This window comes from Grus americana, chromosome 1, assembly GCF_028858705.1.
Source record: "Grus americana isolate bGruAme1 chromosome 1, bGruAme1.mat, whole genome shotgun sequence".
Classification (NCBI taxonomy): domain Eukaryota; kingdom Metazoa; phylum Chordata; class Aves; order Gruiformes; family Gruidae; genus Grus; species Grus americana.
Window position 1 is genome coordinate 11,335,678 of NC_072852.1, and position 12,886 is coordinate 11,348,563.

Sequence of the window (12,886 nt, forward strand, 5' to 3'; positions counted from 1 at the left end):
TCTTTGGAAAATAGTGTGGGCTGAAGTGAGTTGTGTGCAAAGTTGATGGTATTTGCTACACTGCCTCTATATCATATTCTTCTTCCAAAAAAACCCCATCCGCAATGTTTAAAATTGCAAAATAGTAATTTTAAAAATTTGGTAAAGGAGATCATAGCCATTTCAACACTGTTTTCAAGTGGCTGCTGGACTAGACAATCAAGTAATCAACTCTTAAAATAATGGGGATGGTCTAAGAGCAACAGTTTCTTATCCTGCCCCACTGGTTACTACTGATATAGTTTGCATCAGGGGTCCTGCCACTGGTTCTTTGAACCCTCAGCGTAAGGAGATTTGGAGCTGAAGCTTTGTTAATGCCTATAGCCGTAGTTTTGTCATACAGAGCTGTTTTACCAAATATTCCATTTCAAAGGTAGAAATAACTGCCTATCCCAAGAGGTTTTCTCCATAGTCTTATCTTAGATGTGGAGCTCCTGGCTGGTAGTTGAGGAATTGGGTACACATAGGATGGAACTAAGCAAATAATGCCTAGTGTTTCTAAAATTAATAGGTACTTTTTACCTGAGAGGAAATCGAGACCAAAACGCACAAATAGATTGCAGACTGCCAGAAAAACAGCAGTCTTTCCCAATACGAAGCCGGTTTCTCTGTTTCTCTCCCATTAAAGTCTGCAGGGGAAATTCAGTTTTCAGAAATGACTGATTTCTCCATCTGCTCAATACAGGCAACTTTCCTCATTTTGATCTGCTGAAAATAAATAAATAAGTGTAAAATCTAATAGCTTTGAAGCTTCAGTTCTGCTGCCAATGAATGCCCTGATCCTTCTTCCCCAGTTATTGTAAATTTGTGGTGCTTACCGTACTAAACTTACCTCTTCTCTGAAAAAGTGAACAAAACAATTCTTTATGGAAATGTTTAATTTATTGTCTAAGGTATTTAGGTTTAATTAGAGTACTGTTCTGTTCTGTAACCTGTTACTGTCGGTATCTGTTGTGTCAGGGTTTCAATTCACCATGAAAGGGAGCAGCAACAGAAGGCAAAAGGTTGCAGAGCCAGCTGGGGACAGATGGTTTGATAGTCATAGGGACAGAGACAACCTTATATTTACATGTCCAATATTTATTAGAAAGAGAAATATACTCTCTAACAATTCTATTCATAAGAACAAAGTCTGTCATTTGAATTTGTCTTGGTAGGCTTGAAGGCACTGCCAGCTCAAGAGTTGATCTTTCCATTTTGTAGGCACATACAAGTTCCCAGTCACCAAATGTTGTACCAATATGAAGGTGATTGATGAGTATGACAAGAAAAAAGTCTTCCACTGCAGAAGTGTTGCAGCAGAATTCTGAAAGGCTAAAAGTGTAAAATGATGTGTTTTTGGCATCTGTCCCCATATACACTCACTACGATGTGCTGAATCATAGCCGTAGTGTAGTGCCTGGTTAATGGTTGCATATCCTCTTGCGTAGTGGTGCTTGTGGTTTTACTGTAGAGCAAAATGTTATCTGTGAAAAGAAATTTTCAGTTTGAATAACTAAAGTGATAGTTATTCTGTGATATAATCAACTATATCAGAGAGTAATATCAACGTGGGTTTGTATCATTAAATCTTCAGTCATTAGTTCTTTATTCCTGCATGAAGTATTTGGCCTTTGATATTTTGCAATTAAAAAAAAACTTAATTGATTGCTACTTTTGATTTGTTTAGTCCACCAGTTGCACTAAAAATAATAAAATTTAAAAAAAAAATCCCCAAAGTTAAAAACAATTCATGAAGAAAAAGACCATCCTTACCAGCAGGCAAATTAACAAAATTCCATTGTTATATTACCAATTACCTGCCTGTCCGACAGAGGTTGCCTTCTGATCACAGGCCATTGAGCTATAGGATGTCTTTTTGCAGAAATTATTCATGGAGTATGTTGTATTATTTCAGAAGAACAGACAGCTCTGTAGATACTGATTCAGGTGTGTGTTTGTCTGACGTATTTCTCGTCACCTTGTGGGCTGTACTACATTTAACCTGGCACGTTCAACCACTTCTGTCTATTAATTCTACAGTCAAATTGCAGTTAGTACTTAAAATGCATTCTTAATTTTTTTCAGGAAGTTAAGTATCATCCTAACAGCTTAAATAGTCCAATGGCAGTTTCTTATAACAGTTCTTATGGTGAAAATTATCTGAAAATTGGGGAGTTTTGTTTGACATCATAGAAATTTTTTTCCTGTTCTTTACAGTTTCTATGATCAATTCTAGAGATTTGAAGACAGGTGTACTCTTTCTAGTATATTTTATGCTTCTTTTTGACACTGTGCATGCAACCTTAATACTCTTCACTATTTCTCTTTTTACTAAGTAAATGTATAATTCAGTATAATATGGACACTGGGGGGCGGGGGGAATGAAACAAAAACTCCCTACTCATTGTACCCTGTAAAACATAGCAGGGTTTTCTCCCCAGCTTTGAACATGATATAAAAAAAAACTTCTTAGCTTTACTAATTGTAATTTGCACAAACCAAATTAAATCGAGCATGGTTAAAATCAGCATGTAATTGGATATTGTCACAGTGAGGAGAGGAACACCAGACAACATGCCACTGTGAAGGTCACGTCAATAAGTGGACCAAGCGATGGATGGGCTGTGGCAGTGCAATCTTCGCACACACGCTCCCTGTGCACAAAGTTAGCTGAGACCTGCCATGGTCACGGGGCCGGTGAGTCGGTGGAGCCCAGCCTGGGGTACGTGGGACGCTTGCTCTGGTCAGACTCGGTTCTGGGCTCTGGGCAGTGACTTGGCACCGACGCGGGCTGGTTCCACCTTGATGCTTTCATTTTCTGGCGTGTCAAAGCTCCATGTGGCACCGTTTCCCTACAGTCTCTGTTACTGGGGGTTTTATAGGCAAATGTCACAGTCAGATCAGGCCATGACATTATCATATTTATCTACCATCTAAGGAGTTCTGTTGTCATTCGCTGATGCACAGCCTGTACCAAGGCTCCTTACGCTCATTCCTTGTTTGCACTGCCGTGTGTGCCACAGCTCACCGCACTCAGCCTCGTGCCCTTGGCCATGGCTCGTTGTACCTGTGTCGCGAATGGGACTTTGTTACCGGGCTTTGGTTTAGCAGCAGTTTGGGATTTATTAATATTTTTGATATAGATCATGATATTAGGTCATATAATTATTAACCGCGCTTAAACATCAGCCGATTTAACAGAGCGATTCAATGCAAGTTGTTACAGTCAAAATAACAACGTAGTTAAAGATTCAGGAATGGCGAGGGTCACCCAAAACTTACAGCGGGGTTGCACACACAGATGGGGGATAAATCAAATCACAGATACAGACTGGCAAACAATCCTGGATCAAGTTACAGACAGATGGACAGGCAAATAGTTCTGAACCAAATTACACACACACACACACACACGTTAACCTATGATTAAAATTTCCCTTTTTGTGAGTTTCATGAATTACTCACGTTTATGTATTGGCAGTCATCAACGGATGGTCACTGAACCTCCCAAAATCAGGCCTTGGAGTCCTCACAAAATTGTCGACGGACGATCTTTGAATCCTCGCGAAATCTACCCTGAGAGGCATCCCAGCTGGCTCTGGGTCACACTGCCTGCTGCGGTCCTGGAGAACTCCAAGTGTCTCACTTTTGGATCACTGTTTATAGGATCTCAAGATGATTGGCTTTGGTCAGGATTGTCCATTCTGGCCACAGTTTGTGCTGAGCCATTCTGGTGGACAATTCAGACAGAAGATGGCCCAGGTGTGCCCAGGGATGCCTGCCCCCCGCCCCGCTCCAGGCTACTGTACTTGGAACCAAGACAAGAGTGGAATGGGAGTTTTTCCCCAAGCCTTCGCGGCTCACCCAGCCGTACCCGTCAGGCAGCAGATGGCCCAGGTGTGGCCAGAGTGTCTGGTGCCCAAGTCACTGCCCTTCCATCCAAGTGAGCAGCACCATGGGGCTTATCCTGAGATCTCAGGGTGCCCGGGGGGCTGCACCACCACAGCTTGGCTCTTGATGAAGGGAAAGTCATGAAGCTCCTGTGAGCTGTAAGTATTCAGAAGCTGTAAAACCATAATATATGATCTCCTATTTGTAACACATATTTATTGTTACAAGTATTTTCATATTGTGCCTGCCTTAAGCCATCAAAAATACCATGATTTAAATAGGTTTTGCATTTTTAAAATGCATACTATCTTAATGTATTTCTTCACAAACTTTTCAGGTTTGATTTTTTCAGTTTTATTTTCTTTGTATAAGTTTCTGAGTTTTAGCTGGACCATTCGCATTAAAAGTGTTTCACCAAATATAGCATTAGTCAAAGTGAAGAAGCAAATGTTGGTTTTGCTATATGATATGCTCTAATCTAGAATTCAGAGTTCAGAATAATACTCGTATATTTTCTAAATAGGAAAGCCCTATGAGTACACTATTCACATGGGCACCAGAAAGGAAGGAGAGGGGAAGAGGAGGTGAGAGCAGAGCAAGTGTCCATTCCATGTGCTAATCGTGACTTAATTGATCTAATTAATATATTTGTCTGTCATTGGTTATTACATATTTAAAAGAATGACGTATTCAATGATAGGAAGCACCTTGAGTTACAGGGGTGAGAGGCTTCCGTTTAGAGGTCCTGACTCTGCGAAGGTGCAACATCGGCTCTAAACTTCTGACAGATGTGAAGCCTGAGGTTTTTCAAAGGTCCATATAGAAATGGAATATTAAGATACCTAGAGAATATTAATGCTGGAAACTCAGGTATTTCCAGAATTTTAGATTCTTCCAAGTTTGGACTTCAATGAATTTTTCATGATCTCAGTTTTTAACTCAGATGCCTAAATCCTGTCCACCATCAGCACTGCAATCTTTGGATCTAGCCTCAGATCAAAATCCCTCAGAATTGATGTCAAAGACTTCAAAGTGCATTTTTCATATAATGTATTTTATTTTGGAATCTGTATTTGTACATAACTCTTATCTGATAAATTATCTGTTTATATGAGGGTTGTATGTGTTAGTCTCCCTGTCTAGCATGCAGATGATTAATAAATTACTCATTTTGTTTATCACTCTGATGCATCTGTGAATGGACAAGTGACCATCTCATGAAAGCTGTCTATTAAATGTGAAGGTTTCCAGATTGATAATTTCAGAGAAGAAATAACCTGTAAATGATTACTGAATAAATTGATTTTTCTCACCTTTTAAAAGAAAATGTATTCTATGACAAAGTATATGCAGCACCTTCAATGCTCCTTTATGTTATTTCTTGTAATCTTCAGCTTCGTCTTTTCATTCCAATTATTAGTCTCAGTAGAAACCTGAGAAAAGCTCGTTACACAAATCCGATGGAAAAGGCTTATCATAAATTATCGTGCAGACCTGGAAGGTTTTAATTAGTATGTGAAATGTAATATTCTGAGAAAGTAGTTATGTAATCAAATTATATTTGGGGGAAAAATGTCTAACCCAAGTTACTCATTTGCCCATATGATGGGTAATATGGGGAAATATTTCTAGACTAGAATGTTATTGAACTGTTTGATATTTGTCATTGTTTTGTTAAAAATAGCTTTTAAGAGTACTCGTTTCTAAGTCCTGTCTCAGGATCCTGTTTTAAATGCACTTTCTAAACCATTTCTTACAACCCATGTTCAGACACAGTAATTACAACTAATTTACTATATTGCTGGACTTTGGGTTCACTTTAAAGACAGGAGGTAAATCAGTATTTCTACTCATGGATATGGAAGGAAAAAAGTTATTAGCTGGTAATCCTCTTATTTTGCCTGTGCTATTTCACTTATGTAAAATTACAAAGCTGTAATAAAAGAGGTCGTAGTAGTTGGCATTCTCTTCTTTTTTCCCTATTTGCAGGCTTTTATTCCCTAAAGTTATTCTCTTTAGAAACAGATGTCATTTTTGATTTGTGGTAGGCCATATTTAGCTTTCTTTTCTGAAGAGTCTAATTGTGCCTTAAACTGCGTGTCAGCTATATAAGGGATTAAACTAAAACTACCTGGCTTATTTGTCATGGGATTTATTAGGTTGGGTTTAAATCTTAATTACTCTGAAGGTATTAGAGTGACTGGTTTTTAATACATATCTTTATCCAAGGGGATACAAGAAAATATTGTTTAAAATTAAAGCAGATGGATTTTACCAACACTCAGTGAAGCATTTATAGGCATTTACACTAATTTCATTTGCTATGTCTATGAAAGATGAGATAAACCGGTATTATTGGTATTTGTACTGCTGCATGCTGAGCAACAGGACTCCCAGTTCTTTCACTAGTGTTCTGTGTCTTTTCAAAGTGCGTGGGACTAATATGATTTTAAAATGTTCTCCAAATTTGTATCTGTACTTCTAAGAACTTATTTTTAAACTGAACAGTCAAAATTAGACATATATTTGTAATATGGTTTGTTTTTTTCCTGTTTTTTCGATTTCTTACTCCACCTCATTACATGTAGGACAAAAGAATCCTCATAGGTATCACTACTAGCAGGTTAACTGCAACGTAAGGAACTTTTATACGTTGCCTCTTTTTAGTTGCTTTAGCACATTTTGTGTAAAATACTTAGAAGTTATGACAAGTATGCTGTTTTAAAACAAAATCAAAATAATCATATTTGGCCTTAATTTCATGTTTTAAAACATGCGTTAATAATTAAGCAGTAATATATATTTGCAATATAATGTACTACACTAATTTTTAGTTTGCCTTCAATGGTTTATTGAAGAAAATGTTTGAAGTATGGAGACCTTAAACAAAAACTCTTCTGTTTTCTTTTCTGAGTTCATTATCTTCTAGCATCTTTGTAGCAAAGAAAGTCATGGAAAAAAGTGTTAATTTGTCCTTTCACATTTAATCCACAATTTTTTTCAGAACTGCTACTTTTAGGAAAAAAAGGTAATTGTGATGTCTGTCTAAATCAACACATTACATTACATTAATTTCTTACTATATGAAAAGCTGCAGAAAACTGGTTTCTCCCCCTCCTCCTATTTTTTTTTTTTTAAATAAATTTATTTATTTTCAGGTAATCCATTATAGTGTCTCACAGAGTTCTAGAATTGATTTTAGACCTTCAGTCTCCCCTGCATGCCTAACCCCATTTTGGGCTACATCACAGGATCTAAGAGGTTTGGCCAGTTGATGGGGTCCATATTTCATGGACAATCCTTGGAATTCTAGCACAGGATTTACTGAGCACTTTTGTCCTACAGAAGCCATTATGTGGCAGTGACGACAAGGAGCTTTCATCAATGGTACTTGGTAAAGGACGATGTATAGCTTTTACCAACAAAATGTCATAGAAATATTATCATGATTTACTGTAAGTAATTATCTGTAGAGCCAGATATGCCTTGATGCAATGTAATCCCTTTGTGTTGTTCTTGAAAGACTTGGATTGAAAAAAAAGTAGTATTTCCTGTGATCACAAGCGAACTTCAGCTCCGTTCACATAATCCTGAGTTGAGATTAGGCATTTAACTAGTCAAATCATAGACTGTGTCTGTAAACTTGCTCCATAGAGAATCAAAATGCGAGTGTGAGTTAGTGTTGGTGTGAATCCAAATTTCATCTGCAGATGTTCTGAAAGATGATATTTTCCCATGCTTTTTTTTCTGTTTGATGAGTCTGTATGTTTCTTCAAATCTCTAGACATAGAGATCATAGAGACCAGAAACTTTGGATTCTGTCTGATGAAATTTAGGAATTCATTAATACTACCCAATATGTAGTGTTTCCCATTGGAATTATTTTATACCCAAAGCTGGGAAACAAAGTACTCTTGAAATGAAAAGCAATATAATGACAATGGAACAATCTAACTTCAGCAGATAATAACAATGAAAGTGGGGAAGAAAAAGATTATTAGGATAGAATAGAAGAAAGCAGTGAGAGACACAAATAAAATATTAATGGCCTGGTCCTTAATGTAATTTTTGTATGCATTGCATATCCTTGTCAGATACTGAAACTGTTTGCTCTTAAAGGGGAATTCATGACAGTGAAAACTACCCTTCACTTTTCCAACTGCATAAATTTTGTAAACTTATATAATCACTGATACTATGCTAAAGTTTCTAATTTATGTATGTGGTTTCCTAAAGTAATTCTTCCACGAATTCAGCTTCAGGCTTGTCTTACTAAATCCCTTCATTCCCGAACAGCAGTAGCAGTATGTCCCCCTCTCACTCTCATAGCATTACTAGATAAAGAAAAAAAAAAAAAAATCGGGGATATTTACATTGTATTTTAGGCTTGCTGAATAAGTGTGCAGTATTATCTGGTGGCAGAAGTATATAACAGTGGAAAGATTTAAATTCTTTGTGTCAAGAAGTTAATAAATAACTAAACCACTTGCTTTCGAACCAGCAACAAAGCAATTTGTTCTTGTCAGCTAGAAGTGGCTAAATCATGAAAAATTGTCCTCTAAAGATACAGCTGTCATGGTTTAACCCCAGCCAGTAACCAAGCACCACGCAGCTGCTCGCTCACCCCTTCTCCTCACAAGGGGATGGGGAGGAGAAGGGAAAAAAAAAATTGTAAGTTGAGATAAAGACAGTTTTAATAGGATAACAAAGGAAGATAATGACGATGATGGTGATGATTGATGATGATGATGATAATAATATCATATATGAAACAAGTGATGCCAAATGCAATTGCTCACCACATATGGAAAAAACACCCCTGATGCCCAGTCTGTTTCCAAGCAGTGACCCCACCTCCCGGCCAGCTTCCCCAGTTACACAGGAGCATGACGTTCTATGGTAGGGAAGATCCCTTTGGCCAGTCTGGGTCAGCTCTCCTGGCTGTGCTCTCCCAGCTTCTTGTGCACCTGGCAGGGTGTGGGAAGCTGGAAAGTCCTTGACTTAGTGTAGACACTACACCTACCTAGCAACAACTAAACCATCAGTGTGTTATCAACATTATTCTCACACTAAATCCAAACCACAGCACTATGCCAGCTGCTAGAAAGAAAATTAACTCTGTCCCAGCTGAAAGCAGGACAATAACGGATTCATGAATCGAATTTGTGAACTGCACAGCATTCAATGTGTTGTAGGACTGTGTGTCTCCTATTTTCTGATATGAGCAATGTCAATGTTAGTTTATGCATTGTATAGGTAATATTTCCAGGTAGAGTAATGAACTACAACATATGTATAGCCTAAAAAAATATCTAATTCATTTTGGAGGTGTTATTTCAATTAACATGTAAATGTATCATTTTTTCTAAACATAATTCTTTAATAGATGATTTAAGAAATACTGTTTAGTCCAGTAGAAATAGGTAACAGTGGTATGCGGTCTTCGATCAATTTAAACAAATAAAAAAATAAATAAAAGATAGGGAAAAATAGAATTGTGACAAGAAAGAATTTTTTTGTTTAAGTAGGTAAACAGAATTGTATGCATAGAGGAAAATGTTTAAAATCCTATGCATTAAGTGATTCTGTGACAAGGTATACTTTTTGGGTAAACTTGAGCAATAAGAATAGGTGGGGAAATAAACTGATACCTTGATGAGACACAATACAAGAGAAGACCCAATAGAATTGTGCTTTAATCAAAAAGTTCCTTTTTAAAATGAAACCAATAAACAAAAAGAATATGTGTATATATTATATGCAGATAAGGATGTCTGTTACTTTTCCTGGTCTCATTTTTCCTGAACAAAAGCTTCCAGGGAAGAGATGGCTGGGGAACTTCTCATAATAAACTTATAAGAACATAACATAACATAACATAACATAACATAACATAACATAACATAACATAACATAGGAGGTGTGGTGAGAGGAGTATTCTTTTCCCCTGTCTTCTGAAGTAAAAGAACTTATTTTTTAAATTAAACAGATCCTCTTGTGATGAAGACACTTGTGCTACCATTTCCAGGTAGTACCACTCAGAGTTGGATCCTTTGCAGTTTTAAATGTTACCTGCTAAACAATCGCATGGCTTTTTGAACAGATCTAATTATTTACGGAGCAGTTATTTTGTACACAACCGTGTACAAAGTAAAGAGGATCTGAATAAAATTGAATCTTTTGCCTCTTCCAACTTAATTGAAGGCTTCTATAAGCATTACTTGTTCTTCTCTTTATAACAATCAAGTGAGCAAACGATTAGCTTTGGTCTTTAATGATGAAAGGAATTTCCTCCTGTGTCTGTAACACACTGCGGTCTGGCTTAGTTACCCAGATACTGATACAAACCCAACTGACCTGTGGGTAGAAGAGTTTCTTGATGGAAAAGTGAGAAACTGCATTTTGAAGGAAAAGGAAAAAGGCTGAGTTCATGTTAATAGCATTTACCTCAAAATGGCATTTAGCTCATCTAGAATATATTTCGTGTTTGGACCTCAAAAAAGATCGTAAAGGGGAATGAACAATGTCATTATTTATGAAGAGAGGAAAATGATGGTTTATAAAGGTGAACAGCATTACTTTGTAGCACGTCATGGTACTTTTTTAGTGCAAGTAATAAATGTCATTGGCTTACCCACTTCATAGAACCACGGAATGGTTTGGGTTGGAAGGGACCTCAAAGATCATCCAGTTCCACCCCCCCACCATGGGCAGGGACACCCTCCACTAGCCCAGGTTGCCCAAAGCCCCATCCAGCCTGGCCTTGAACACTTCCACTTGAAAAATGATTACTGAAATAATTATTTTCTGTTGGTATTTATAAAAAAAAAAATATTTTTTGTGGTCAACTTTTTATTTAGATGCATAAATACAAAGGTACTACTATAAACAGAACTGAAAATATAAATTGAGGCTATTTTAGAGGTTAACAGTGATTGCCTGTTTTAAACACAGTGCTGCACATGAAGAAATGTAGTTCCTTCTCCATTTATTTATTCACAATCTGTAACGGGACTTTTAAAAAATGCTACATACACGTATATGTCTGTTTCGTACAGAAATGCGCATAACAAGTGCTTACTTTCATTTGAAAAAGTATAAAAGCAAGTACAGGGCACATTACAGTAATTGTATGTAGTGGGAAACTACTACAGTGAGCCTAAATCTTCAAGGTTTTTATGGGGTTCAGAAATATTTAAAGAGAAACAAAAACCATATGCCACAGGAAATACCCCAGTTTTCAAACCGCTGTAGAAATTACACTGAAAGAAGTTTCTGACTGATTTTGCCGTAAAAACTAGTAATCTTCTCCTTCACTGCTTTGCTCGAATTCTGCAGTACAGTATTTCCACAGAGTTGCCAGGATCCACTCTACGCTGCCGCAGCCAGACTCTCCTGTGATGTATTTTCCCAGATTTTATTTTCACCTTGGGAGGTGAATAAAATAATAAACGTGTGTGCAACAAATACTTAACCCACTTAGCAATGCCCACGCGTCGTCGTATGTATTGCCTGCTAGATCTCGTGGTGCATAAATCACCTAATTGCACAGTGAGAGAGTCATATGTCTGCAAAAAAAACAGCTTAGGGAAGTCTTTTATGAGCTCTGGATTTTGTCCAATGCTGTCTGTACTTTTCTAGCTGGCTGTTTGAGTGACTTATGTAGTTTACCAGGGAAGAGGCATTAAATAAATGAAGTTAAACACGAGCATGGCAAATACTATGTGCAAAGGAGAGCAAGCAAAAGTCTGATTCTGTCATATTTCAAAGAGAATAAAGAAATGCGGGTTTATTTAAAAATGTATTTTTGTACCAATTATTGCCAGTAAACTTTATTCTCTACTTTCAAACTAACAGAATTACTTTTCTTTCTCTTACAGAATAATGATATAATCTACTACAATGCAAAAGATGATCAGAATGATGTAAGTAATATGTTTCTTTTTATTTCATTGCCTGTAATCTCAGAAAATTAAAGGATTGAAAATATTAATGAAACTCTAAGACTAGCATTTAAATATTTTGCAAAAGCAAGAAACCAAGAAACTTAAAAATGTCTTCAGAAGTTTCCTCAAGAGCCAGATAATATTTTGTGTTCCAATTCTCAAAGTCTGTCTTCCCTCATACAGTCTGAGTTACTGAGCGGGCAGGCAATGTGCTGCAAGAAAAAAGATCCTGACAGCAGTATCATTCACTTTTTAAAATGTAATAAAATCATAATTATAGGACTGGAGAATCAAAATGATAAATGTAAATAATTTACTTTACTCTGAAGGAACTATTTTCTGGCCCTATTTTCCAAGCTCATATTATCTTGTTCTGTATTCTTTGTAAGAAATTTTTCAGACGAGGGGAAAGCAGATGTAAAATGCTACTGAATAACTATTTTCATGCACTTTGTGATCACTCATATGACTGTAATAAGCCTTGGGGAAATTGAAAATCCAGTCCCAAGATTTAGACAAAATGTATGATATTTCAATTCCTAGTTCTACTAAAACTCTTACTTTAAGTGGTTTGAAGTTTCCTATCTGGCTTTAACTATTAAAAATCTTACTGTCTTGTGGGGAGAAGACAAGTTATCCTCACTTTCACTTGGGATAATACAACTGCTTGTCTTCATTATAGATTTAATTTATAAAACCATAGAAAAAATGTTGTAAATGTATTAATCAGAATTGCCAGCATGCTTCATTTGCACTTTTTAATCAAGTATTCTTTAGAGATTGATGGCATCACTATTGTAATTGATGCTTCTGCTGTAAGGCAATTAAAGAAGGTACATAGATCATGTCAAGCAGAACTATTTGATATGCTTCTATAGAGTTACGAGTACTGGAATTCAGATACAACAAAGTCTACTGTCCTGAGTTTTAGAATTTGCATGCTCTAAGTAAAATTCATTAAAAGTGACCTAAATTTGAAATATATTGGTTTCTTCTGATTGAATTCACTGGGATTGCAGGTGCTAATC

General features: G+C 36.7%; 1 protein-coding gene across 7 annotated transcripts in view; it reads left to right on the top strand.

Moving 5' to 3' along the window:
• Positions 1–12,886, top strand: part of CACNA2D1 (calcium voltage-gated channel auxiliary subunit alpha2delta 1) — a 421,619-nt gene that overhangs the window by 208,409 nt on the left and 200,324 nt on the right. For all 7 annotated transcript variants that reach the window (XR_008579526.1, XM_054844365.1, XM_054844371.1 and 4 more), the window contains exon 5: positions 11,793–11,837. Coding sequence is in view for 6 of the 7 variants with exons in the window: in XM_054844365.1 (XP_054700340.1) it covers positions 11,793–11,837 (45 nt within the window). In the remaining variant the exon portion in view is untranslated. The remainder of the gene's footprint in view (positions 1–11,792; positions 11,838–12,886) is intronic.